This window comes from Carlito syrichta, unplaced genomic scaffold (assembly GCF_000164805.1).
Source record: "Carlito syrichta isolate Samal-C Ts95f unplaced genomic scaffold, Tarsius_syrichta-2.0.1 Scaffold305643, whole genome shotgun sequence".
Lineage (NCBI taxonomy): Eukaryota > Metazoa > Chordata > Mammalia > Primates > Tarsiidae > Carlito > Carlito syrichta.
Window position 1 is genome coordinate 55237 of NW_007249739.1, and position 26935 is coordinate 82171.

The following is a 26935-nucleotide window of genomic DNA, read 5'->3' on the forward strand; positions in this document are numbered from 1 at the left end:
AGGTTTAGAAGCTTTGCTGCTGCTAATCAACTTTATATATTAGAATTAAGAATTGGAAAACTTTCATAGAAATTAGGATAGACATATAAGACTTTGGAATAGCCATTTTGTTAAGAGATTGTAGTCTATTGTTCAAAAGGTGGCCCACCGTGGACCTTGGACTGGGCCACATCCTGTAGGGCCCAGTGTGATCTTTGGACTGGGCCACATTCTTTAGGAAATTGGCTTAAGCTATAATTAAGAGCTTCTGTAGCATTGTATAAGTGGTAGAGTTTAATTTAGTCGTCATGCGTATTGAGTGAGCTTTAGAAGTTATTGATTATCAGAACATCATTAGACTAGTAAGGATTGTTACACTGCTTTTGAAGAACATTAACTAGCAAAGGGAACAATGAGATAATCTCGGGGTTTGTTCCTCCTCACACCTAAGCATCTGGTGGGTGGGGGATGACCCCCCCGCACCTGGCTTTGTGTTCACGTGAAAGACTTGTGAGACTGCCTGTGTAAAATTTGGGGATAAATACCTGCTGTAACTTTCAATAAACGGCTTCTGCTCATTTCACTGAACAGTTGCCCACTTTCTTTCTTTCTTTTTCTTCCTCTTTATATCTATCCTTCCATCTTTCTTTCTTTTAATATCTATCCCTACAGCTTCGCCGACGCCACCACATCTTCCAAGGGACTCCCCAAAACTTGCAGGGGCTGGCCCCCCGCATACAATAAGTAAATAAATAAGTAAAATTAGCCGGGTGTAGTAGTGTGCGCCTGTAATTCCAGCAACTTGGAAGGCTGAGGCGGAAGGACCACCGGAGCCCAGCAGGTTGATGCTGGGATGGCCATGAGCATGTCACTGCACTCCAGCCTGGGCAACGGAGTGACTCCCACTCAAAAAAAAAAATTATTCATTTAATAAATTAATAATTTGGTGAAACACAAATGAAATCTAAGTATTTGTTAAATGGTAGTTTTTGACATTCAACTCATATAAAGTAATTAAAACTTTTTCCTTAGTTATTTTTGCCACTATTTTATGTTTAGGAAATCCTTCTCTGTAAAGGATGAAAGCAGATATACACCTTTATTTCTTTATTTCTAATGCTTATTAAGCAATACTTATTCTACAATCCATATAACATTAATTTTGGTGTCTGATACAGAAAAAAATGACAAACTGATTTTTCTCAAATAACCAACATCCCTCAGTTTTATTGTAAGATATATATGTATTTGCCCTCTCAATTTCAATCAACAAGCATTTTTTTGAGTATTTACAACATGTTCTTGTTTCAGGGAGCCATGATTTTGTAGAAAAGACAAGCCAGCAGGCAGTTCTGGAACCCTGTGATCAATGCTAAGACAGCGAATAAACACAGGCCAATCTAGAAGCAGAGAGGGGAAACTTGTACAGAGACCTGACGGTGAGAGAGAACAGCAAATTCCTGGAACTGCAAGTTGTTCCACATGTCTACACAGCAGGCTTGGGGAGGGGCTAGGGTAAGAACTGAGGGTGTGGATGTCAGCAGAGTTCACAACACGTAGGGACTGTAGGCCATCTTAGCAGCTAGGACTCTGTTCTAAAGATTAGAAGGACCTGCTGATAGGTTTTAAAAAAGGAAAAAGTGGCATAAAAAGACTGCATTTCTAGAAGATTGCTGGGAAGCAGGGTATGCATTGAAGGAAAGAAAATTCCAAAAGAGTTAAGTCCATTTATAATAACATTGTAGTAATAAGGTAAGAGGTGATCGTTATCTCTGTCAAGATAATGACAGTGGCAACAAAGAGAAGGAACTAATCTGAGAGGCATGAAAGAGGTAAAATCTAGCGGGTTTGAAAATGGGGAGTGAGGGTAGAGGGAGATGTCAAAGATGCTTTCAAGTGAGTAGATGATGGTAACATTCACTAAGAAAAGCGACTTGGGAAGTGCAGGAAGTTTGGAAGAGAAATAAAGAGTTCAGATTTTAACTGAAAATCCTGGAGATACATACTTGAAAATTAGTCATAGTTAGGAAGTACCTGAAGCCCATTCAATGGATAATATCAATCAGGAGAGGGTAAGAGTGAGAAGGGGAAAGCTCAATAAGACAAACAAAAGAATGTAAACACGTAAGGAATGGGCAGAGGAAACGGCATCTGCAAAGGAGCCTGAAAAAGAAAGGGCAGAGAGGTAGAAGGAAAATAGACCAGTAGAACACAATTATATAAAGCTATGAAAAGAGCATGATTAAAAGAAGAGGAGGATCCAACAGTATCTAATACAATGGAGAGATCAAATAAAATAAGTATTGTGAAGTTTCTATTGTGCTTAGTTAAAAAAAACTTTGTTCAGTATGATAGTTTCTCATAGACAAGAATAGTAAAATTTGAAGAATATAGATTTGCACCATGTGTGAGTGCATGCATATATTTAAATATATTTAAATAGATGTGTTGAAGAGCAATCAAAAGTGAACAAAAACTAGAGGAAAGTTGGCCCTTGACAGAAGAGACTGCAAGGAGGAAGATGCATGTTTATACGCCTTTTCACTACAAGGCACTCCCTGGTCCTTGATGGATGCCATGGCTAGAACTCAAGCAGAAAGATACATGCTTATTGGCTTGAATGGCAAAAGATGAAACTCAGACCATCAAAGTGGCTGAAAAACTAACGGTGCTGAGAAAGGGGCCCCAAAATAGGCATAAAACTTCACCCAAATCCTTGGCTGGTCATGCATGGAAGATAAAGATTCTGAGGAGCTCAGCAAAGTGCAAGAACCAGAAGTTTACAAACAAATAAATAAACAAAACTAAGCAGTGATTTGAGTTGCAGCCTGTTGCAAGAGGTAGAGTTTAGAAACTGAATATAGTGATATTAACTGCCAGCAAAAGTCAACTTCTCAGAGGAAAAAATAATAGAGTCTCTACAACATATAATCTACAATGTCCAGAGCACAATAAAAAATTAATAGACGTGAAGAAACATTTTTTTTTTTGGGTTTTACAGCCAAGTTAAACAGAAACAGATGACAAGATATTCCAGATATTAGAATTAAAGGACGAATAAACATATTAGGAATCTCAGCAGAAAAATAATTTTTTTTCTTTTTCTAATGGGAATTCAAAGTAGAGATAACAAAAGAAAGAGTCAGTGAACTGAAAGACAGGTCAATAGAAATTATTCCATCTGAAAACAGAAAGAAAATATTTTTCTAAAACGTATAGAATATCAGTGTCAGGTAGAACAAATTCAATCTGTAGATACGAGCCTGGGCATCTAGATGGTTCTTACATTCAAGTAGTTGAACTATGCCTGACTTTAAAGGAGAAAAACGAGAAGATTAGGAAGAAGACTTTTTTAATATTTAAAAACTCCTAAAATTTATTAAAATATACATGCATAGTGATTCAAGGAATGCATGAACCCCAAGCTGTATAAAAAACAAAATCATATAGATTGAAAACAGCTACAGAAAAATGACCCATTACAAATAGGATAACAATATGAATTTCTGCTTACTTCTCTTTAGAAACATTGGAAGAGCATACTTATACTGAAAAAGAAAAACTTGTCAAAAAACTATCAACCCGTATCCAATGAAAACATCCTTTAAAATTAAAGACAAGTTACATCACTGGCCATTTTGAAAGAACTGGTACTGGATTTGGTCAACTGCTTTAAACACCTGGAAAGCTGAACAAAAATAAATGAAACAGCTGTTGCAGACAGTGGCTAATAGGCAGATCAGGACTGTAATTCACAAGGGAGAGGAAATGGCTGCAGTGGGTCCCGTGATGGTCAGGGCCTTCTCTGGAGGTACTTTCCAAAAATGGGTAAGTATATAAGTAAAGAAACAAACAAGGAATAGAGTTTGAAAACCAAGAAGTAAAACTCTATCCACAGATGACACAATTTTTAAATATGATAAATTCTAAACAACATATGAAAATAAAAAGTGCTAGTAACTAAAAATTATTACTTCTAGTAATTAAGAACATTTATCAAGGCCAATACATAAAATCGCTTTTATTTACACATACTAGTAACAAATAATTGCAAAATAAGAATTTAAAAATAATTTATAATGGTGACAAAAATATAAAATAATTAGGAATGATTTTAACAATAGCAGTGCATGACTTCTACATTAAAAACTATAAACTGCTGTTGAGAGAGAAATTTTAAAACATCAAGGAAGAGAAACACCATGACCATAGATTGTTCAACTCAATAATGTTAAGATGTCAGTTCTTTTCAGGATGACCTACAGATTCAATAAAGATTCTAATTTTAAAAGATTTTGCATGAAAATTTAAAAGACGATTCTTAAGTTTATATAAAAATACACAGGATAGACAAAATGATCATCAAAAAAGTTGTAGAAATCGCAGCCTTTAAGGGTTATTATAAAGCTAAAATAATCATGATTGTGTGGTGTTCTCATAAGGATAAACAGACCGGTGAAACAAAATACAATGCCTAAAAATAGACTCCTTTTTTTAAGGCCTCTGATTTTTTGACAAAGGTGTCAAAGCAATTTAATGTGGAAAGTAAAATATTTTGGTTCTAGAACTGCATATCCATAAAAGAAAAAAATGGCCCTTAACAGCTGCTTTACACTTTACATAAAAATCAGTCTGCAATGGATCGCAGACCTAAAAGTAAAGCTTCTAGAGAAAAATGTAGGAGAATATCTATAAAGCTAAAAATTTCATTGACAAGAAATAGGAAGCAATTACCAGAATAAAAATAAAATAACCTATGAGAATTAATCAAAGCTAAAAACTTCTGCTTATTATACAATATCAAAACAATAAGCAGATGACTGGTTGATAGAAAATATTCAGAAATCAGATACGGCATGATAACTTATGAACAAAAAGCTTTGGGGGGATTTAGTCTTCAGCTAATATTTATTTGGTACCTACAAGACACTGAATGTACTATTCCAGACACTGAATGAATCAAAGTCTCTACTCTCAAAAACCTTACAAATCATAGAAAATTAAACAAATAAGGCCATTTCATCCAGTAATCACCACTTTAATCAAATAAACCAGGTCACATAGCTGAGAAAGATGACTGAGAGAATGTGACTGACAACATTAGCCCTGATATTCAAGAAAAGGTAACATCTGAACTAAGACCTGCATGATACAAAAGAGACGGGTGTGAAAAGAAAAAAGGGCAGAAGTACTCTTAGCAGAAAAAAGTTCAGCAAGTACAAAAGTCCTATGGTAAATATAAGGTTCCAGAATCTTATTGGAACCTTCTGTGTTGCAGAAAGAGAAAAAAAGCCTGTGTCCAGAATGTAATGAGAAGAGGAAAGTAGAAGACGATGCCAGAAACGCAGGTAGCAGCTACCTTGTACACAGCCTTCTGGGCCACAACAAGAAATCTGAACATTATTCCAAGTGCTATGGAAAGTCATTGGTGGGTTTCAACAAGGTAATAAAACTGTTATTTGCAAAACTGACTTCCTTTGTTGTTGCAAGATTTACTTAATTAAAAAATAACAACCACTTGGAAATAAATATACCTGAGCACAGACATAAGACTAAAGAAATAAAACATTTATCTGGATAGTGGGATCATGGATTCTTTTGGCTTTTTTATATCTTGGGTTTTCTACATTTTTGTAATAAGAAATAAAATAAATATTTTAATAGGCAATTATAAACAACAAATAAAGGTCATTCTAGCTTCTCCACAGAGAAAGACTCAAAAGGCATAAAGAAAAGAAGCAGGGAAAACCATGTGGTACTGTATGAACTCATCTGGTAGAGAGATGACACTGGCTTGAAGGAAGGTGGTGGCCAGAGGTAGAGATAAGTAACTGAATTCGGGATATATTGGATGGTGGTGCCGACAAGTAGTTAAGGGGGCTTCCTAATCTTTGACTTGGACAGTTGGGTGGATGATGGTGCCATTTTCTGAGACAGGGAGAACTGTGAGAGGAGCAGGTCTAGAGAAGGAAACCACAGGTTTATTTGGCTGTTTTAGATTACTGATGCTGGATGCCAGCAAGATGTTGGAACAGGAAATCCATGCCGAATATGCAGTCATGTGGCTTGTCGGTGGGCAGGCTTATATAAATTACATTTAAGTATAAGTCAATAGATATAAAATTGAGGATAAACTGTAGAGTAAACCAACAGATAAAATTGAAAAAAATCAAAATACTGTTTTAAAATGCTATCAAACCACAAAGGAAATTAAAATGTCATTTTATTTTTAATAGAAAATACAATTTCTCAAATTTTATTTGATTCTAAGGCCTAGAAGGTTTGCTAATATTCATAAATTTTAATTTATATGTAACAAATTACATTTTTATCTCCTTTGAGGTTTAGTAGCATTTTAGTTCAACATTTTGACTTTTCTCAATTTTATTTGTTGATTTGCTCTATAGTTTATACTCAATTTTATGTCTATTGACTTATCATTAAATGTAATTTCTATAATTCTATCTTTTAGAAGTGAAGATTAGGTTTTTTAAATAGGGTTTTGTTTATTACAAACTTTTAAAAACTGTTCATGCTTTTTTAAAAAAGTCTTATTTTCGATTATTATGGATACATAATAATATTATTTATGGGGTAATGTGATTTTTTGATACATGCATATGTGATGTCCTTGTCAAATTAGGGCAACTGGGGTAGCCATCATCTCAAGCCTTTGTCATTTCTTTGTGCTAAGAACATTACAATTCCACTCTTTTAAAATACACAATAAGTAAGTAACCATAGTCATCCTCTTGTGCTAATAAACACTAGATCTTATTCATTCTATCTAACTGTAACTTTGCACCCATAAACCACCGCCACTGTCTCTCTCCTACTCCTTGCTACCCTTTCCAGAGTCTGGCAACCATTGTTCCATTCTCTCACTCCATGAGCTCACTTTTTTCTTTTTTTTAGCTCCCACATGATTGAGAACACGCAATATCTGTCTTTCTGTGTCTGGTTTATTTTACTTACCATGATGTCCTCTGGGGAGATATCATCTCACCCCAGTTAAAATGGCTTTTGTCCAAAAGATGAATGCTGGCAAGGATGTGGAGAAAGGGGAAGCTTTGTACACCGTTGGCGGGAATGTAAATTAGTACAACCACTTTGGAGAACAGTATGGAGGTTCCTCAAAAAACTAAAAATAGAACTACCATATGATCCAGCAATCCCACTGCTGGTATATATCCCAAAGAAAGGAAATCAGTATGTGAAAGCTGTGTTTGCACTCGCACGTTTACCACAGCACTATTCATAATAGCCAAGATACGGAAGTAACCCAAGTGTCCATCAACCGATGTGAATGGATAAAAGTAATGTGCATATACACAGTGGAATCCTGTTCACCCATAAGAAATCATGAAGTTCTGTCATTCGCCACAATATTTACAAGGAGAATAAATACCTTCTTTAAAATATTAATAGCTTTCTATCTATATTGTTGCCAATGACAAAACTTCATAGATATTGGCCTGGGTTCTCCCCACTGGACCATCACACCTTCCTATTTTTCTGCATTTCTGATGCTTTGACCTTCGCTGACCCTGGAGGGACGAACTGCCCCTCCAGAACTATCCTGGAGATAGTAAATGATTACCTGTGCGTGCACCTTTCATATGCAAACCATCCAATCCAAAGGCTACACTCCCAACCACCTCCTTTAATGGGTTCTTATACCCTGGGTCTCTACTTCTCTACCCTAACCACCTCAGGGCCAGGTACTCAGGACTCTGTGCCCCAGAGCCTGCTGCAGTGATGCAAATTGCCAGTCCTAAACCTCCTTACCCTACCTCTCTGTGGTTCCTTCCTGCGAAGCCACAATAAAGGCTCTTGCCCACGCCTCCCCTCGCTCCCTCCCCGTCTTGACTGACCCTGGTGCTTCCGGTGAGGCCCCTGCATAGAGTGGCATGTGACCTCCTCTTGGGAGCTGCGAGTAATGATCTTTTCCATGGTAGTCATTTCCTGATCTGTCGGCCTTGCCATACCTGAACAACAATAAAACCTACATTATACAACACCAAAAAAAGAGGTCATTAATTAGAGCATGAAAATAATAAATGTGGCATATGGTACATATGCAAAGTATTCTTAAATGTCGGCAAAGCATCTAATAAACGTTATTCAATTAGGTGATTTAATTACACTTGATTTCTTAAACCCTTCTTAAGTAGGGGAAAAATGGGCTGGGCACAGTGGCTCAGCTTTTAATACCAGATCTTTGGGAGGCTGGGACGAGAGGACTGCGTGATCCTGGGGGTTCGGGACTAGCTTGGGCGGCTTGATGAGGCCTTGTCTCTACGATAAATCACAAGAACTAGCCGGATGTGGTGGCATGTGTCTGTGGTTCCAGCTACTTGGAAGGCTGGGATAGGGGGATCACCTGAGCCCAGTGGATTCTTACTGAGGTGGCCATGGGCGTGCAGCTGCACTCCAGTCTGGGTGACAAGAGTGAGACTCCAACTCATTAAAAGAAAAGAAAAAAATCAACTCTTTAATGCTTAACTCAATTTAATAATACATAACAGGATGTACTAACCAGAACAGTCAACTGAATGATCATGTTTGCTGTGTAGTGATCATTAAATGGTCTCTTTAAAAACCAGGTTCAAAATAAGTGATGAGAATTAACTATCAATCTGATATACATTACTTTTCATTCAATCAATTTCAATTATAAAATGGAAGTTGGCAAATACTTTTTCCCAGTCTGTGGGCTGTCTCCTTGCTCTCTTGATAGTTTCTTTGCCTTTGCAGAAGCTTGTCAGTTTAATGAGGTCCCACTTGTCTATCTTATCTCTTATGGCCCATGTGTTTTGGGTTTTGCTCAGGAATTGGATGCCAGTTCCAACTTCAATAAGGGTATGTACTGCATTTTCTAAAGTTCTTATGGTTTGAGGTTTTACATTTAGGTCTCTGATCCATTTAGAGTTAATTTTTGTGTATGGGAATAGATAGGAGTCTTGTTTGAATCTTCTGCATGTGGTCAGCCAATTTTCCCAGCACCATTTACTGAATAGGTTCTCCTCTCCCCAGTGGTGGGTGGTGGAGGCTTTGTTGAAGATGAGTTGGTTGAGAAATTGAGGTTTTGCTTCTGGAATCTCAATTCTATTCCATTGGTCTATATGCCTGTTCTTTTACCAATACCAAGCTGTTTTGATTATTGTAGTTTTATAGTAAAGTTTAAAGTCTGGTAGTGTGATATCTCCTGCTTTTTTTTTTTTTTTTTTTTTTTTTTGCTGAGGACTGTTCTAGCTATTCTTGGTCATTTGTGTTTCCATATGAATTCCTGTATTGTTTTTTTCTAGCTCTGAGAAGAATGTTGCTAGTAATTTGATGGGTACTGCATTAAATCTGTAGATTGCCTTAGGTAAGATGGACATCCTCACAATGTTGATTCTTCTGATCCATGAGCATGGGATATTTTTCCACTTGTTTGTGTCATCTTTGAATTCTTTGAGTAGTGTTTTGTAGTTTTCATTGTAAAGATCTTTCACATCTCTGGTTAGGAAGATGCCAAGGTATTTCTACTTTTGTGTGTGTGGCTATTGTGAATGGGATTGGCTTTTTATTTGGGTTTCTGTTTGTTTATTATTGGTGTAAAGAAATGCAATTGTCTTTTGCACATTTATTTTATACCCTGAGACTTTGCCAAAGTCCTTTATCAGTGCAAGGAGGCTTTTGACAGATTCTCTTGGGTTTTCAAGGTACACAATCATGTTGTCTGCAAAGAGAGATAACTTGACTTCCTCTTTTCCTATCTGGATACACCTGATTGCCTTCTCTTTTCTGATCGCTCTAGCCAGGACTTCCAATACTATATTGAACAGGAGAGGTGAGTGTGGGCAGCCTTGTCTTGCTCCAGTTTTCAGGGGAAATGGTTCCAATTTCTACCTTGTAGATGGCTTTTACTATTTTGAGGTATGTTCAATGTATGCCTAGATGTTCAAGGGTTTTATCAAAATGGGGTGCTGGATTTTATCAAAAGCTTTTTCTGCATCTAATGATATAATCATGTGGTTTTTGCTTTGATGTCTATTGTGTATTTAATTACATTTATGGTCTTGCAACTGTGAACCAGACTTGCGTCCCAGGGATGAAGCCTACTTGGTCCTGATGGATGATTTTTGAGATGTGTTGTTGAATCCAGTTTGCTAGGATCTTGTTGAAAATTTTAGCATCTATGTTCATCAAAGATATTGGCCTGTAGTTCTCTTTCTTTGTTGGGTCTTTACCTGGCTTGGGTATCAATGTGATGTTAGCTTCATAAAATGATTTGGGGAGAGTTCCATCTTTCTCAATTGCCTGGAATACTTTCAGGAGGCTTGGTATCAACTCCTCCTTAAATGTCTCCTAGAATTCTGCTGGAAAGCCATCTGGTTCAGGGCTTTTTTTTGGTAGGTAGTTTTCTTACGACATAGTCAATTGCCTTGATTGTTATTGGTCTATTTAGGGGCTCAATTTCTTCCTACTTCAACCTGGGCAGATTGTGTCATGTCAGAAAGTCCTCCATTTCCTTAAGGTTTTCAAGTTTGTTTCCATACAAGTGTACATAGTAGTCTCAAATGATCTTTTATATTTCTTCAGGGTCAGATGTGACTTCATCTTTTGTGTTTCTGATTGTGTTTATTTGGGCTTTTTCTCTTTTCTTCTTTATTGAATGATTCTAATGGCTTCATTTAATGTTCTTTTACTTTAATTGTATCATATTAATTTTGTCATAAATACTCTAATTTTGCTTGCATTTACCTAATATAGCTTTATTTATTCTTTTCATATATATATATATATATATATATCCTGTGTCTTTTAGATTTAGATATGCTCTTGTAAACTGGATAGCACAATTTATTTTATATCCATTACTTTATTTTAATTTTATTTTTTTTAGTTGGAGTCTCACTCCAACACCCAGGCTGGAGTGCAGTGGCACACTCATGGCTACTGTAATCTCAATTTGCTGGGCTCAGGTGATCCTTCTGCCTCAGCCTTCCAAGTAGCTGGAACTATAGGTGCACACCACCAGCCCGGCTAATTTTTTGATTAATCATAGTGACAAGGTTTCACCAAGTTGCCCAGGCTGGTCTCGAACCCTTGGGTTCAGACAATCCTTTTGCCTCCACCTCCAAAAGTGCTGGGATTACAGATGTGAACCACATGCCCGACTCTATCTGTTACTTTATTACACAGTTTGAATTTTTTATTCTTCCTTCCACATATTTTTCTATGCTGTATAACTGTACTGACTTTTGTTTACAATTATTTTCTGTAATGCTTTGCATTCAAAGTTTTATTTAAATCTTCTCATTTTCCCTGAAAATATTGATATCAAATATCAACATGAATAAAGTACAATGTGCATATTGGGAGGTTGTAAAAGAACAAGTGTTTATATGTTCTCCCCACCCATAAGTTTCCTATCTTTATGTTTTAATCTGAGTTTTATAAATCACATAATTCTTTTTGCATATCATCTTTCCTATTTCTTCCAAGGAAAACAATAACTCTTTGAATCTTTCTGAAACCTTGTTCAAAATAATTTTAACTATTTATATGAGAACACTGAAAGACTCCCGAGAATGTTGGCAGCCTCTCAGCAGCACAAGGCTAGCACGTCAGTGGGATGATGGAGGCCTGGAAAAGGAGAATGCTCAGGTCTTCAGTTCAATGCAGCAGACCAGGAAGGCATCAGTCTCCATCCTAACTCTGCAAGGGGACATCCCTGGCTTCTAATTCAGTGGAAGTTTTCTTTTTCCTCTGCATTTCCAAGAACCCGGCATAAGTGCCTAGCATACAGTAGGTGCTCATTAAACTTGTAAAATATCTGAATGAATGAATGAACAGCAAGAAAAAAAGGCCCCTGGAGATGACTGCCCCTGCCTATTATGTCTGTACATGGGGAATAGGTGAGAATTATGTAGGCTGACATTTTCTGGAGGCTGGACTCTGCTGGTGCCGGATCTAATTTCAGAGCAAAAGGGATTTGAGGAACCATAGGAGATCCTAGCAGTAGGACTGTGACAACAGTCTCTGAGCCACCAACATAATTTCAAATCTAAGTGGAAGAGAAGGGAACTATTTACAAGTCTGAGCCTATTTGAAACTGGGACTTAGAACTGGGGTCAGGGCAGATCTGGGTCTGTAGGGAATGATGGCCAGTGGGTTCATAGTTTGGGGCAGAAGAGAGGACCCAAGAGACCCATGTTGTTGTTTTTTTCTCTTCCACAGTAATTCTCACAGTGCTCTGTCTACACTAAGTGCTTAATAACTCTTTGTTGAATGGGATAAATACTTAAACTGATAAGTTAAGAATGCATTAATCATCTAATGTGTTTGAGAATTTTTCAGAAAGTTTTCCTTTTCTGAGTTCCAGCACCTTACTTCCACATGTGGCAACCAAACACACTAAGTAGTTCCCTCATCTAATATTAATAAGTTGATATAATTTATTGATAAATGTAGCATCTTTTCCTCATCATCACTTTTCTTAAGCATACACATTTAACTTCTTTACCTATGCCTCATAACAACCTCTAAAAATGCCTCCATATTTTTTTCTTCATAAAATTTCCACACTAAGTTCTTTAGATAACAACCAGCCAACTGTATGAATTGGGAGTTGGGAGAGTTGAATCAGACTATGTTTGCCTGATGGCTAAAGCTCACAAAGATTCTTGCCCTTGTGAGCTTACATTTGAGTGGGAGGGGTAGACAGCAGTAGTACTCAGCAATAAGCTCCAGGCACACAATTCACACAGACTGCTGTTTTTTAGCAATTCTATACAACTTCACTTGTAAATGGCTCATCTTGTCACATATTTCTGGTGTTTGTATTATGAGTTAATTACCCATAATGCTGGTGTTGAACATTTAAAGATGCAAAGTTTTGATGCCTGGAAATACATATTAGTAATGAAAAAAAAACCTCATAATCAACAAGATTTTTTTATTACCCCCTGGCATTAGAGGAAGTTTATATATATCTCAATATATTGTTAATATTTTAATTCCAGACTTCATTATTTCTTAATTGTGGTCTGATTGACTTTACTGAGAAAAACACAAAATTCATTGAGCCTATTCAAACCAATTCCTTTAAGGAAAACAAGGTTTTTTTTTTTTAATTTTTAAAAAGGTCTTAATACACAATATTAGAAAATATATAAATTACCATTGGCTATTATTTTTAAAAACTTTGAACAGATGAAAATACTTTGTGTAAGTCAGACATTTTTGAAGGAATATATTTTATCTCAAATAAATGCGTAATCACAGTAAAGAAAATTTAAATTTTGGAAAAACTGATTAGCAAAACAAAGAGAAAAGTACTGCTTTGATTCAAGATATCCAAGATGTCTGGGGAAAATTTTTAAAGGTGTAATTACTTCTGTGTATATGTAAAATCAATATTGACAGTTACATAAGTCAGTTATATGGCTTTGAAAAAAAGGAGAACGAATCAAACTATCAATTGGTTCCTTTAAAATTATTTGTACTTGCCAGTGCAATCTATCTGACAGTTCCCCATAGAAGATCATTCAAGCACTACTGTTTAAAATTGAAAATGATATTTTGTCAAATTAGGACAAACATAAATCATGACAATAATGTTTGAAAAGAATATTTTACAATCTTGCTAGACAGTCTCACTCAAAAGCATCCTCCATTTACATTAAGGAGGTCATGATTATTTTTGCTTATTGTTCATTCATTCAACAAATATTTATAGAGAATCCATTACAAGCCAGATGATTTTCCAGGTCATGGGAATTCAGCAGTGACTAAAACTCACAAAAAATCCTTGCCCTCGTGAGCTTACAGGTTAGTGGGAGGGGTAGTAACAAACACACATCTAGCATATACAGCACACAAGTGCTGAGAAGAAAAATGAGATGACAAAGAGGCCGTGGCATGCAGGAGGCAGGGGCTGCCGTGCTGGACTGGGCGTCCAGGAACACCTTGCTGAGAAGGTGGCATTGGAGGGAAGATGGAAAAGAGGTAAAAGAGCAAGTCCTTTGGGGAACTGGGAGGGCTGTTCCGACAGAGAACAGCAAGTGTGGTGACCTTGAAAAGGGGAGGCCTAGCATGAAGGACAGCAGCAAGGGGACCCAGCTAAGTGGAAGGAGCAGAAGGATCAGCAGGTGATGACATCTGCCAGGTGCCCTGGAGGTGTTGGGGAGGACACATTTGTGTTCCGGGTGTGATGGGAACCTCTCGGAGCATTCTGAGCAGAAGAGGGGCATGGGCATGATCTCCCTCTGGTTAAAGGTCCCCTGAACACACTGCCACAGGCTGGAGAGGAAGGAGTGAGACTCCCGGGGAGGCTCCCACAGTGACCCAGTACAGAGGGCGATGGCGGGACGAGGCTGGCCAAGATGGAGGTGGCGAGAGGTGGTCATATTCTGGATGTAGAACCAGTGGTGTCTGCTGATGGGTCAGACGTGGGGAGTGAGAGATGTTCCCTTTCCTACTGCCCCATGAAAGGACCCAGAGTGGTGGAGGCATTGGCCTGGTCCCCAGATTTGAGGGACTGTGGTGAGACATGTCAGGCTAGAGACAGACATTCAGACAACCGCGGCTGCTTCTGGTGTCTCCTGATGTCTGACCTCACCTTTTCCTCCTCTTTTGCTGGCAAGTAGAAAAATGGCCTGTCATCCACCCCAACTGTCCTATAGAAAAATGGGATGGAGCCCATCTTTAAGTGGCACCTTTGCAGTCCATAGAAGCTATGAAACCGAGTCACACACAGACAGCATTTGGCATCTTTGTAGTCAGGAACTTGGGCATCACTTTACCAGCAGAGAGCTAGCCTTAGATCACTGCTTCTTTTATTTTCTTATAAAAGCCTTATACAGACTTATGGGGATGCAGAAGGGAATTAAGCACAAGGTAAGAATGCAGTAGACAGAGCTATTTCAAGATGTGGTTGTTCCTCAGAGCCACTGAGCCTTGTCATTCTTGTGAGCATCCCTGCCCTCTTGGTGGCTCAGAAGAACACTCCCTCTTCACAGCTAGAAGCCTCACCTGACAATGCAAGCCTGTGAGTTTCCTTTGCCCCAAATGCTGATCCTTGTCTTGGCTCAAGGGCAGCTGTCCAAGGAATTCCTGGTGAGAGCTGAATAGCCTTCAGAGTAGCAAGGGTCTGACCTTCATCTGACATTTATTCTGCTTTTATTCTGACAAGCATATTAGGTTGAAAGCAATAAATCTCATTATTTAAGTGGCATTTGTTTATTTAACTTCCAGGAAACCCAGAAAAAAGAAAAGTTAATCCACCTGGTCCAAAGGGAAGCTAGGCAAGGTTTTAGAAAAGAGGCCCATGGTTTTGAAAAGAGCCTTCCCTACAACCTTGAAGAAAACAGTTACTTGCAAAATAATGTGTTTCCGTGCCCCCTTGTTAGCAGTAAGCTAGGTACCTGTGCAGGGATCCTCAAACTCAGGTGCTATGAGAAATGATGGAAGAAAGTACAGATTTCATTAGACCTAATTTTGATGCTAAACAATTTTCTTAATGAGGGAGAGAATCTCAAAGATGAATAAAGATGTCAAGATACCAGACACTCATGAAATCTCCTAAACCACTTCCTTACTTGAGAGTATAAATGTTGGGAACTAAATGTTGAAGGTGAAGTTCTTTACCATATTAAGCTGCTGCGAATTATCCTAAGGTAATTTGGTCATAGATAAAATTATGAGGGCTTTTTTGTTTGTTTTGTTTCATTTTGTTTTGAGTCAGAGTCTCATTCCATTGCCCAAGCTGGAGTGTAGTGGTATGCTCACAGCCATTACAGCCTCAACCTGTGGGCTCAGGTGATCCTTCCACCTCAGCCTTCCAAGCAGCTGGAACTACAGGCATGCACCATCACACTCGGCTAATTTATTTATTTATTTATTGTAGAGATGAGGTCTCACCTATTTGCCCAGGCTGGTCTTGAAATCTTGGGCTCAGACAATCCTCTTCCCTCTGTCTCTCAAAGTGCTGGGATTACAGGTGTGAGCCTACCATACTCAGTTAAAACATTGTTTATGTTCATTTGGATACAAGCTTTATGGCTTAAGGCAACATCAGCTTTTAATTTCCTTTTCTGCAAAATAGGTATAATAATCATACCTACTCCATAAGATGTTCGAAATATTCAACACAGTGGTAAACGTTTAATGAATAGTAGCTATGTTGTTAGTCTTTAATTTTAACTTGTATGAAGACATGAGTGAGAAATGAATTAGCTTGTCTAATATCATATTTATTAGAGGTTTCTGGCAGAAGAGACCTATAATCCCCAATCTAGTGCTTTTGTTATAACAATTGCTATAAATTGTGACCCTGGGAAAAACTCTATAACCTTAGCAAATATTGGTTTTCACACTGAAAAACACAGATAATAAAAATCCCTAGGTTATAAGATTATTGCAGGGATTGAGTTGTATAAAGATCTTAGCACACCACATAAAACATTTTTGCTAAATAGTAATAATTGTGGATATATCATATTTCTGAATATGTGGTAGAAATCCTTCAGGGCAGGGACCAACCTTGCTTTTTTTTCTGTGCATTAAAATACAGCATAGTGTCTTACAGACAGGTGTATGATACATTTTCAGGTTGTATAGGGGGTATACGTGCAAAAAGTATAAATCCTATAGCTAGCCATCTCTTTAAATATTAGCTCTGTCACACTCTCCCTTTCTTCTCCATATGGGACTAGCTAAAATGAACATATTGGGGGAGCAAAAAACCCAGAGCTTATTTACAAAAAGTTGCATATTTATTCTTACATGTTTAAACTTCAGTCACCTTGAAAGTACTCTCTGTTTGATGCAATACACCTATTGAGATACTTTTTCCACCATTCAAAACAGTTTTTGAACTTGTCAATTCCGATGCCTTTTAGTGTTTCTGCTGTTTTTTGTTTCATCTCTTCCACATCGACAAAACGTTTCCCTTTGAAGACTTTTATCATCCAGAGAAACCAAAAAAAAGTCACTTGGGGTAAGATTGGGTGAATAGGGAGGGCAGGGCCTGAGAGTCATGCCATGTTTGGTCAAAAACTCCTGAACATTCAGCTCAGTGTGAGCTGGTGCATTGTCATGGTGGAAGATCAGTCACCTGTTTGCCACAACTCAGGATATTTCTTCTTAAAATCATGACACAACCCTCTCAAAAGTTCCAGATAAAAACTAACTGACTGTTTGACCCAGAGGAACAAATCTTGAGTACTACAGGGGTCCTGCTTCCCAAAGGATAATTTAGTTTTGGGGGGCTCCTCCCTCATATACTAGAACCTTCTCGTTAGTCTACATGTTTTTAGTGTGCCTGTTAAAATTTTCTTTCTCTGTGCTTCGTTCTGGACAGTATCTTTTAACCTATTTTCCAATGTAATAGTGCTCTCTTCAGCTGTGTCTAATATGCTACTAAATCCATTAATTAAAATTTAAAATTAATTTATTATACTTCCATCCTAATTCTTTTATTTACATTCTCTTAAAGTATGTTATATCACTTTTATAATTTCTAGTTCCTTAGAAAACTTTCCATGCTTGACTACTACCGCCTTACATAGTTAGCATCAGCATCAATGTCACCACTGCCCCACAATAGGGAGCAGCCATCAACCAAAGATTCTTAGGAGTTGGACAGATATCCAAGTTCCATTACTCCTTAGGTGAAATTATCCTGAGGCATGTGTTTTTCACTGTCTCCTAGAGTTTTCCCACTGGGATAGCTGGTTAGAGAACTCTCTATTAGCTGTCTTCCCTACCCTACTTCCTGACCAGAATTCGCTGACTTCCCCAATAAACTGTTGTAACCAAATCTGTATGTAAGGTTCTGTTTCTGAGAGATCCCAAATTAAAACAGTGTTTTATAGTCTATATCTAACAATTTAATATCTATAGTAACTGTGGAGCCCTCAAGGTTACCCTCAAGCTGGAAGAAGAGCAACCTGGCATAACCAAATTCCAAAACACTGACTAGGCTTCTACTGAATCCTTCTTGTCTCTATGTGTACCTAGTTTAAGTTTATGTGCCACATACTTATTTGAAATATACCTCCTACCAACCCACCCCCTACACACACACAGATATAATTTGAGGCATGGATAATGTTAACTTCTACTAGAAAGGATTTTCACTGGGTTTTGCCACACATACGTGGGTGCCACTCATCTGAGACTACCTCCACTTAAGTTCAAGTCCCAGTTTGGGGGTCATTTAAACATTGTGAAGGCAGGCTGAGAGACCTTCTGAGGTTTGGTTTACATCTTACTCCTCTTGCTCCTACATTATGACCCTTCAGAGTCACAACCCAAAGGGTCTACTAGAGGGCCCTCCTTGTCAGTCTCTGGACTTTGAGTATTTTTTTCTCACTCTTGTGTGGTCACTGAAAGCATGGTTTGTTCTCCCAGCCATTCTTTCTGGATCAGTGGACAGTTACTGTTCACTTAGTAGACACTGACACTATTAAGACATCATTAAAATGCATAGTCCATCTTCCTAAATTCTCAGTGTGCTTGTTGTTCCTTATTACTTAGTTGGCAATTAGCCGATGATGGAGCTCTAGAGATGTTATTTAAAGTCGTGAGATTAGATGAGTGTATGTACAAATATAGAAAAGAAGGGGCTCAGGACTGAGTGGTTGCACATGCCAACTTTCAGAAGCCTGAAGATGAGAAAGAAGCATCGGTGAAGCACTCAGTGGCCAAGGACACAAAGTGAACAGGAGCATCAAGCGGCATAGTCAAAAAGTGGTGTGTCTAAAGTCAAGCTTAAAGAAAGCCAAGAGTTTAAAACTGGAGGGGCAGAGTAACAATGTAAGCAAGGTCAAATAAGAGTAGGATGAGGCTTGACTACAGGATTTGGTAATGTGGAACTTATTGGAGACCTCAAGAAGAGATGTTTCCATGGAGGGACAAGGGGGAGGAGCTAATGTCTAACTGGGGTTGGTTTAGAGATGGTAAGAATTGAAACAGCAAATATAGATGTCAGTTTTAAGAGTTTTGCAATAAGCCGGGCTCACTGGCTCAGCCTGTAATCCCGCGCCTTTGGAAGGCTGAGGTGAGTGGATTGCCTGAGCCCACAGGTCCGAGACCCGCCTGGCAGGCGAGACCTCATCTCTATAATAAATCAAAAAATTAGCCGGGCGTGGTAGCGCGCGCCTGTAGTTCCAGCTACGTGGAAGGCTGAGGCGGAAGGATCGCCGGAGCCCAGCAGGTCGAGGCTGCAGTGGCCGGGAGTAGCCACTGTACTCCAGTCTGGGTGACAGAGTGAGACTCCAACTCAAAAAAAAAGAGTTTTGCAATAAAGCAGATCAGGGCAATAAATAGAGGGGGATGTTTTCATTTTGTTCTGTCTTTGCTATTAAGAGGAGAGATGATTTCATGTGTTTTCTAATATAAGAGAAGTGAAATTCAGTAAAGCAGTACAGAGAGAAGAGAGTTGCCGAAGAGGGTAGGAAGAGTCTTTCAAAGGCAAGTGGAAATAGCAACCACATCTGGACGTTTGTATAAACCACAGGCAGCTCATTCATAGCTCATTCAGAAAGAAAGGAAGGCCAAACAAGGGATATAAATGCAAGTGGGTGGGTAGACATGAAGGTTGAAGCATGTGGAAATCATCTTTTGACACTTCAGTTTTTTCAGTAAAGTTGTAGGAAGGAGATGAGAAATAAAAGAGTAGACATGAACGGAACAGAAAAACCTGGAAGGATGACCAGACAACAGTAGACTCACTTGAATAAGTGTGTTTATGTTCAGTATATCACAAGTTAATTTGAGCAGAGAGAAAGTGTTGTGAAACCAGTGACCAACCAACAAGGAGAAGGGAGTCAGAGACTGTGTTTTTTAGAAGTATGGTCTGTTTTATTGACCTTAATATGTGACTTTCATCTCCTGTGCTCAGTAAAAGAAGCAAGCAAGACATTCACCAAGTGAAGTGGTAAATACATTTTGCTGCTCAGTTCAGATGGCAGCTTCCTTAATCTCAGTTAATCATTCAGAGAGAACACCCAAAGGAAATCATGAAGCATATTGGTAGAGTGTTCCTGCAACTTGTCAGTTGAGAATCTGGATGGGAGTTTAATTTAATGACTTGATGCAAGTGAACAAGCCTCTCAGTGAATAAAGATTTCAGTGAAATCTTAAATTGGACTGTGGTGAGATCGTATGCCAAATAGTCCCAGGATGATGATGAGAAGATCAGATATGTACCTATAACTTAATCTGATTATGCATTAAAAAATAGGCTGCAAGCCAATCATAAACTCTTAGAAAATGTGATGGGGAATAACCCCACTCAAGATAGGAGGTAAAGTTACCTATGATACTTATAAATACACTTTAGAAAATGTGTAGCGACTACAGAGAGATGAGCACCACAAGAAAACCTTCCGAGGGACATAAAATAATAGTTATAATAGAGAAACACATTATAGGATATCAGTTTTGATAATGTAAGTACATACAATTCATTCCTATTATAATTTATAAATTCAATGCCATTTCAATAATTATAAAACAATATTAGCTAGCTGTGATTAATGTCAATGATTTAATAATATGAATTACTGGTAATGAATAATATTTATGAGCAGTAAACATCAGTACAGTGTATACTATGTCCCAAGAGCTGTTCTAGATACTTTGCATGTATTAATTTACATGATCCTCAAGACTATCTCTTTGAGGCCTGAGTATTATGGATATTGGTTTATGAATGAGGAATCTGAAGCACAGAGAGATTAATGATTTGCCGAGGTCACACAGCTACTGAGTGGAGAATCTGGATCTAACTCAGGTTCTCTGGCTCTAGAGCTGTTCCCTTAATCACTTCTTTCCACCACCTCTAAATCCATGGCAATAAAAGTTCCAATGGCCTTTTGGAGGCAGAATGTGATAAACTCATTTTAATCTTAACCTGGAATAACACACATGGAAAAACAATCAGGAAATGGTTGGGAAGGAGAAAATTTAGGGGAGAAGTGTGTTTTGAATATTAAAATGTATTTTAAAGAAGAATTTAATGCGTTCACCCATTCAACAAAAATGTCCTGAATACCTGCTGTCTTCAGGCTCTGACAAGAACAGGCAAAACTGTTCTCATGAAGCTTAAATTCTTATTGAAAGAGAGAAAAAAATAGACATATTTTGACTGTCAGGCGGCGATAAGTTCTCTGAATAAAACAGCAGGAATAAGGACGAAAGGATGCTGGGTAGGGAGATGTTTTTAAATATGGTTTCAGGAAAGGCCTTGCTCCATAATGGCACTCAAGTAGAAACCTGAGGGTGGTGAGAGAACAGGTTATGAGGAGATCTGGGGCAGGGTCCTCCAGCAGGTGGAACAGTAGTGCAAAAAAAGTCCTGAAGTTAGACAGACACTCATCTTGCTTGCCAAACAGCAAGAAAGCCACCACAGCTGGAATGTCTGGGTATAAGGTGGTAGATGATACCAGGGAGATACTGGGGGAGGGGCAGGCTGCCAGGGGACTTGGCCTTTAACTCTGAATACAACAACGGGAAAAGAGACTCTGTCTGATTTACATATACAGTCACGTGCCTCCTAACAATGTTTCTGTAAACAATGGGCCACGTATATATGGCGGTCCCATAGGACTATCATGGAGCTAAAAGCTTCTTATTGCTTAGTGACGTGGAGGCTGTTGTCATGGAGTAACACAACGCAATACTCACGTGTTCGTGGCCCTGCTGGTGTAAACAAGCCTACTACCCTGCCAATCATATAACAGCAGAGTCCATACAATTACGCATGTGCGTAATACCTGATAGCGATAATAAATGACTATGTTGCTGGCTTATGTGCTCACCGCACCGTACTGTTTATCATTATTTTACAGTGTGTTCCTACTGTCTATTAAAACAAATAGGACATGACAGCCTCATGAAGACCTTCCAGTGGGACAAGATAGTGGAGGTGGAAGACATTGATGATCCTCACCCTGTATAGGTCTACTCTAGATCGATGTCTGAGTTTGAGTCTTAGTTTTTAACAAAAAAAATTTTAAAAGAAAAAAAATTTAATTTAATTTTAATTAAAATTTTAAGTTTAATTTAAATAAGAAAAAAGACATAGAATAAGGATATAAAGAAAAAAAAATTTTTTTTTTGAGTTGGAGTCTCACTCTTTCACCCAGGCTGGAGTGCAGTGGCACACTCACTGCCACCGGGCTCACTGCCAACCTGCCGGGCTCCAGCGATCCTTCCTCCTCAGCCTTCCAAGCAGCCAGAACTACATGCACGTGCTACCACGCCCAGCTAAGTTTTTGATATATTGTAGAGACGAGGTCTTGCCATGTTGCCCAGGCTGGTCTTGAACCTGTGGGCTCAGGCAATCCTCTTGCCTCAGCCTCCCAAAGTACTGGGATTATAGGCTTGAGCCACCGTACCCGGCCAGAAAATAATTTTATACAACTGTATAGTGTTTGTATTTTCAGCTAAGTGTTATTACAAAAGAGGCAAACATTAGGCAAAACTAAAAAGTTTATGAAGCAAGAAAGTTAGGGTAAGCTAAATTTATTATTGAGAAAAGAAAACTTAAAAAAAATAAATATAGTGTAACCTAAGTGCACTGTGTTTATAAAGTCTACAGTAGTGTACAGTAGTCCCAGGCCTTCGAATTCAGTCACGATCCACTCACCGACTCCCCCAAAGCAGCCCCTAGGTCTGCAAGCTCCATTCATGCAAGGGTTCTCTGCAGGTGTTCCATTTCAGCTGCCTGAAGCTGCATTTAGGAGATAGCCAGAGAAGCTCTTCATCTATTACCCCCTTGCCACTTCCAGCCTAGAAGCCTCCCCTGAGAAGATGGTAGAGGAGGTAGGGTGGGAGATGGTTTCTGAGAACACTGGTACCTATGAGTCAAAATGTAAAAATGGTGAAGGGAGACAGGCATCCTGGATGCGTGCTAGGGAATATGACACATCTGGGTATTATTTCAGTTCATAGTGTATCATAGACTTGGTGGTGGATGCTTGGAAGCATCTCGGATTACAGAACTCGCACAAGGTGAAACTTCCTGGAACAAGGAGCTGAGCTGGGGACACCCATTGGCATGTCAGCAGCATAAAATATAGCCATGACCCCTGGGACAGGGGTCTTAAACAGACTTAAACTGATGAAACTTGCCTATTGATCAGCACCCAGCTGGTATAGATCCAGCCTCATGTATGGGCAAGGAAAGAGAAAAATATCAATTTGGCATTATAAAAAAAAAAAAGCTGAATGAAATATCTAATCAGAAATATCATTGTATTTTGTAGACTCAGTGCCAAATTTTATGTCTTTAGAAAATGTATACAAAGTTCATCACTGAACTGACATGATATAATCATTACATGTATAGGTGCAAATAGGCCAGCCCTTCACAGCTCCTTTACAAATATTGTCACAGACAGGGAACTGCTAAACATCAAATCTAATACTCTTTTGATTGATGTAGAGTACCCAGATATTAAAACAACTAAAAAGTATTTTAGATATTTCTAGAAAGTATCCAATATTATTTAACACGTTGACAATATTATACTATGACTGAACTGAATTCTACCTAAGTTCCTACCCGATTCTTTTTTTCTTAGGTGAGGTAATATATTTTTCCTTATTATCTTAACCATTTGGAGCCAGAGTTTTCTGTTATTTGAAGCCAAAGGCATCCTAATTATACAGCTTTATTTTAAAAAGATAAATGTTATTGTGTACATTTAAGGGTTATGGCATGATGTTATGGGATACACTTAGACATTAAAAAGTTTACCATGGTGAAGTAAACTAACATATCCATCATCTCACATAGTTACCAAGTTTTTGTTTATCTTGGTGGTAAGATCAGCTAAAATCTACTCATTCAGCAGGAATCCAAAATACAGCACAGTTCTATTAGCTACAGTAATCAAGCTGTATATTAGATCTCGGATTCTGGTATCCTGTATATCTGCTACACTGTATCCTTTAGCCTACATCTCCCCATGTCCTCCCCCATTATCCTCCCTTGTCCCTGATAACCACTGTTTTTTTCTCTTTAAAGATTCCACATGCAAGTGACATCATGCAGTATTTTTCTTTCTGTGTCTGGCTTGTTTCACATAGCACAATGTCATCCAGGTTCATCCATGTTGTGACAAATGGCAAAATCTCATACTTTTTAGGGCTAAATATTATTCCATTTTATACACACAAATATATCATTGTTTCTTTATCAAGTTGCTCAATAATGGACACTTAGGCTGATTCTTACAATATTTTTTAAAATTCCAAAAATTTTCCTCAGTAATTTTAATGCATGTCAGACCGACACAGTTCCACAGTAAGTTAGTATGTTTAGGCTAATGCAGAATAGCTCAGTGAAGTAAACTTCAGGACTTAAAATATTTTAACCAATAGGAATTATGAAGATGTTGATTTTCAGGCATACACATTTTTAATAGAAGTAAAAATGAAGTTAGAGTTTTGTTTTTCATCTTTTGGTAATTTTTAAGGAAACTATCTTATTGTTAGAGTTTTGTAGTCCTAACATATAACTACACAAATATTGTCCAAAGTGTGTTTTTATTATTTGCCTTTTCAAATGAATAACGATAGAAGATAATGAACATCTACATTATTGTTACTTTAACATAGTGTTCTACAAATCTTAAAAATATATCCTTCAAGGGAAAATGTTATCATAGTTTATTAATGAGGACAAAAATAAGACAATTCCTAGTTCTTCTATACAAATTATCTCATCTTCAACCAAGCACTTCTAAAATGCTTTCTCCTTAGTAGGTCATTTATTATTGTTTTCATGTGTTTTTAATAAAATGTAGGCATAAAAACAAAAAGGGAAATGGAAGCAGAATGTTGTATTTATTTAAGATTCGCAAGCAGTGACAGGAGAGGTTTTCTCATCAATTCTCTGGCACCCTGCAAAAGGTACACAACTCATATGTCTTGATTTCCTTTCAGGAATAAGCACAGTTCCTATGTCATCTTTGGCTTTTCAGCTAGAGTCTCAAAAAAAGAAAAAGGCTGCCGATGCTGCTGATCATAGTATAGTACAGATGTCTATGCCAAAGTGCTGAAATCATTAACTTATCTCTTAGATTTCCATGTAGGATATTCTAATTCTATGGAAGCATTTCCTTAATTTGTCATAGTCATCAAGGATAATGCAATTCATACAGTTGTGTTTGTTATTTTACTGCTTGACAACACATTGTATTTGCTGTTTTATTCCCTCACAGTAAAAATATATCATTGATTACTTATAATCAATCTGTTGGAAATTGGCTACAGGAAAATGCAGGATTATTAAATCATTATAGAGGTCTTATTGATTAATCAAGCTCACCCTACTCCTCCCAACATCCTCCTTTTTTTCCTTGTCTGCAGAACCACATTTTGACTGGTTTATTTATTCTTCTCCTTTGAAATCTAGGTGACTTGGGCAAAGCCGACCTAACCCCAAGCTCATAGGATGAGATACGATGAACCCGGCAAAGTACAGTCAGCCCTCAGTATCCATGGGGACTTGATTCCAGAACCTTCTGCAGTTACCAAGATCCATGGATGCACTTGTCTCTGATAGAAAATGGTGCAATATTTGCATATAACCTACATACATCCTCCCTTATACTTTAAATCATTCCTAGGTTACTTATAATATCTAATACAACATAAATGCTATGTAAATACCTATTACAATATATTGTTTAGGGAATAATGACAAGTAAAAAAGTCTGAACACTGTTCAATACAGATGCAGTTTTTTTTTCCTGAACATTTTTGATCCCAGGCTGGCTGAATTCACAAATGCTGAGCCCACAGTTACAGAGAACTGACTGTGCTACCATACCTTTGGCAGAGATTGGTGGGCTCTCCAGCTCAATTGACCTAATCTGTCCAGAGGAACTTTTATTCCATGGTGATGAGAGAGATTGTCTCTCTGTGTCTCTTTCTCTGATCCTCTATTGCACACAGGGTAAAAGCAAGGAAGTATGTTGCCCAAGTTACTTCTAGGGCATATGTCAGAGGAGGAAGCCCGTCTGAGGACAAAGCTGACATACCAAAAAGACCCTGACCCTACCTGCCTGGGACCTTCCCTACCTTCCTCTACCTTGTTATAAGAGATGAAACATTTTTCTATGGCTAAAACCAGTATCATTTGGGATTTCTGCAGCTTACAGCAGGAAACATCCTAACTCACTCATATGGTCCATGACAAGGAATCCAGATACTTCATAGGGACACATTAATGTTTTTAAAGTTTAAATTCCTTCAGTTCTTTCAGGGAAGGATGAACCACCGCACACACCCCTGTCGGAGTTCTTTGCTCTCACAAGGCCTTTGATCTCCACCTGAGCTGGTGTGAGTAGATTTCCTAATCTTTCAACTATAAAAGTACCTTGGTCAGAAGTCATCATTAGCCCTGACAGGTCAAGTTTCATCAGGAAGCAACATATCCAGATTTGAAATTGATCCAAATGACATTACCTACCTTGGGCATGCAGATGACCAAATGCCCCGTTGTCTGAGATCTTTTAGCAGAGCTGCTATCAGGTTTGACTTCTGCGGGAAGGACAAGCTGAAATGGCTGAAAATAAGCAGAAAGCTTCATCAAGAGAAAGGACACATTACATGAGAGAGTTACTTCAAGGGGTATATTCATTACAAATTCAATTCAAAAATGTGCTTAAATGTGTTAGGAAAAAACAATATATGTGCTATGCTTGAGATATATGAACTGTTCTCATGTTTTAACAAATAGTCTAAGGAACAGTCATCAATCACAAACAGTGAAACACAGGTCTATTTATGGCTAAAAAGTAATTTGTGGATAAAACATCTTGTCATAAAACAGCAACATATTTTCATTTAAAAATTTTCAAACTAACACATATGAATACTCAGAGTCAGCAAAAAAAAAACCCCAGTATTTCAAAAATGATTAACAGTTTAAATAATTTTAAAA

At 38.0% G+C, this 26935-nt stretch overlaps 1 protein-coding gene across 1 annotated transcript in view; it reads right to left on the bottom strand.

Annotated features, from left to right (window-relative positions):
- LRRC6 (leucine rich repeat containing 6) overlaps positions 1-26935 on the bottom strand; it is a 111345-nt gene that overhangs the window by 26945 nt on the left and 57465 nt on the right. The window contains exon 10 of the mRNA XM_008061951.2: positions 26462-26557. Within this exon, the coding sequence (XP_008060142.1) occupies positions 26462-26557 (96 nt within the window). The remainder of the gene's footprint in view (positions 1-26461; positions 26558-26935) is intronic.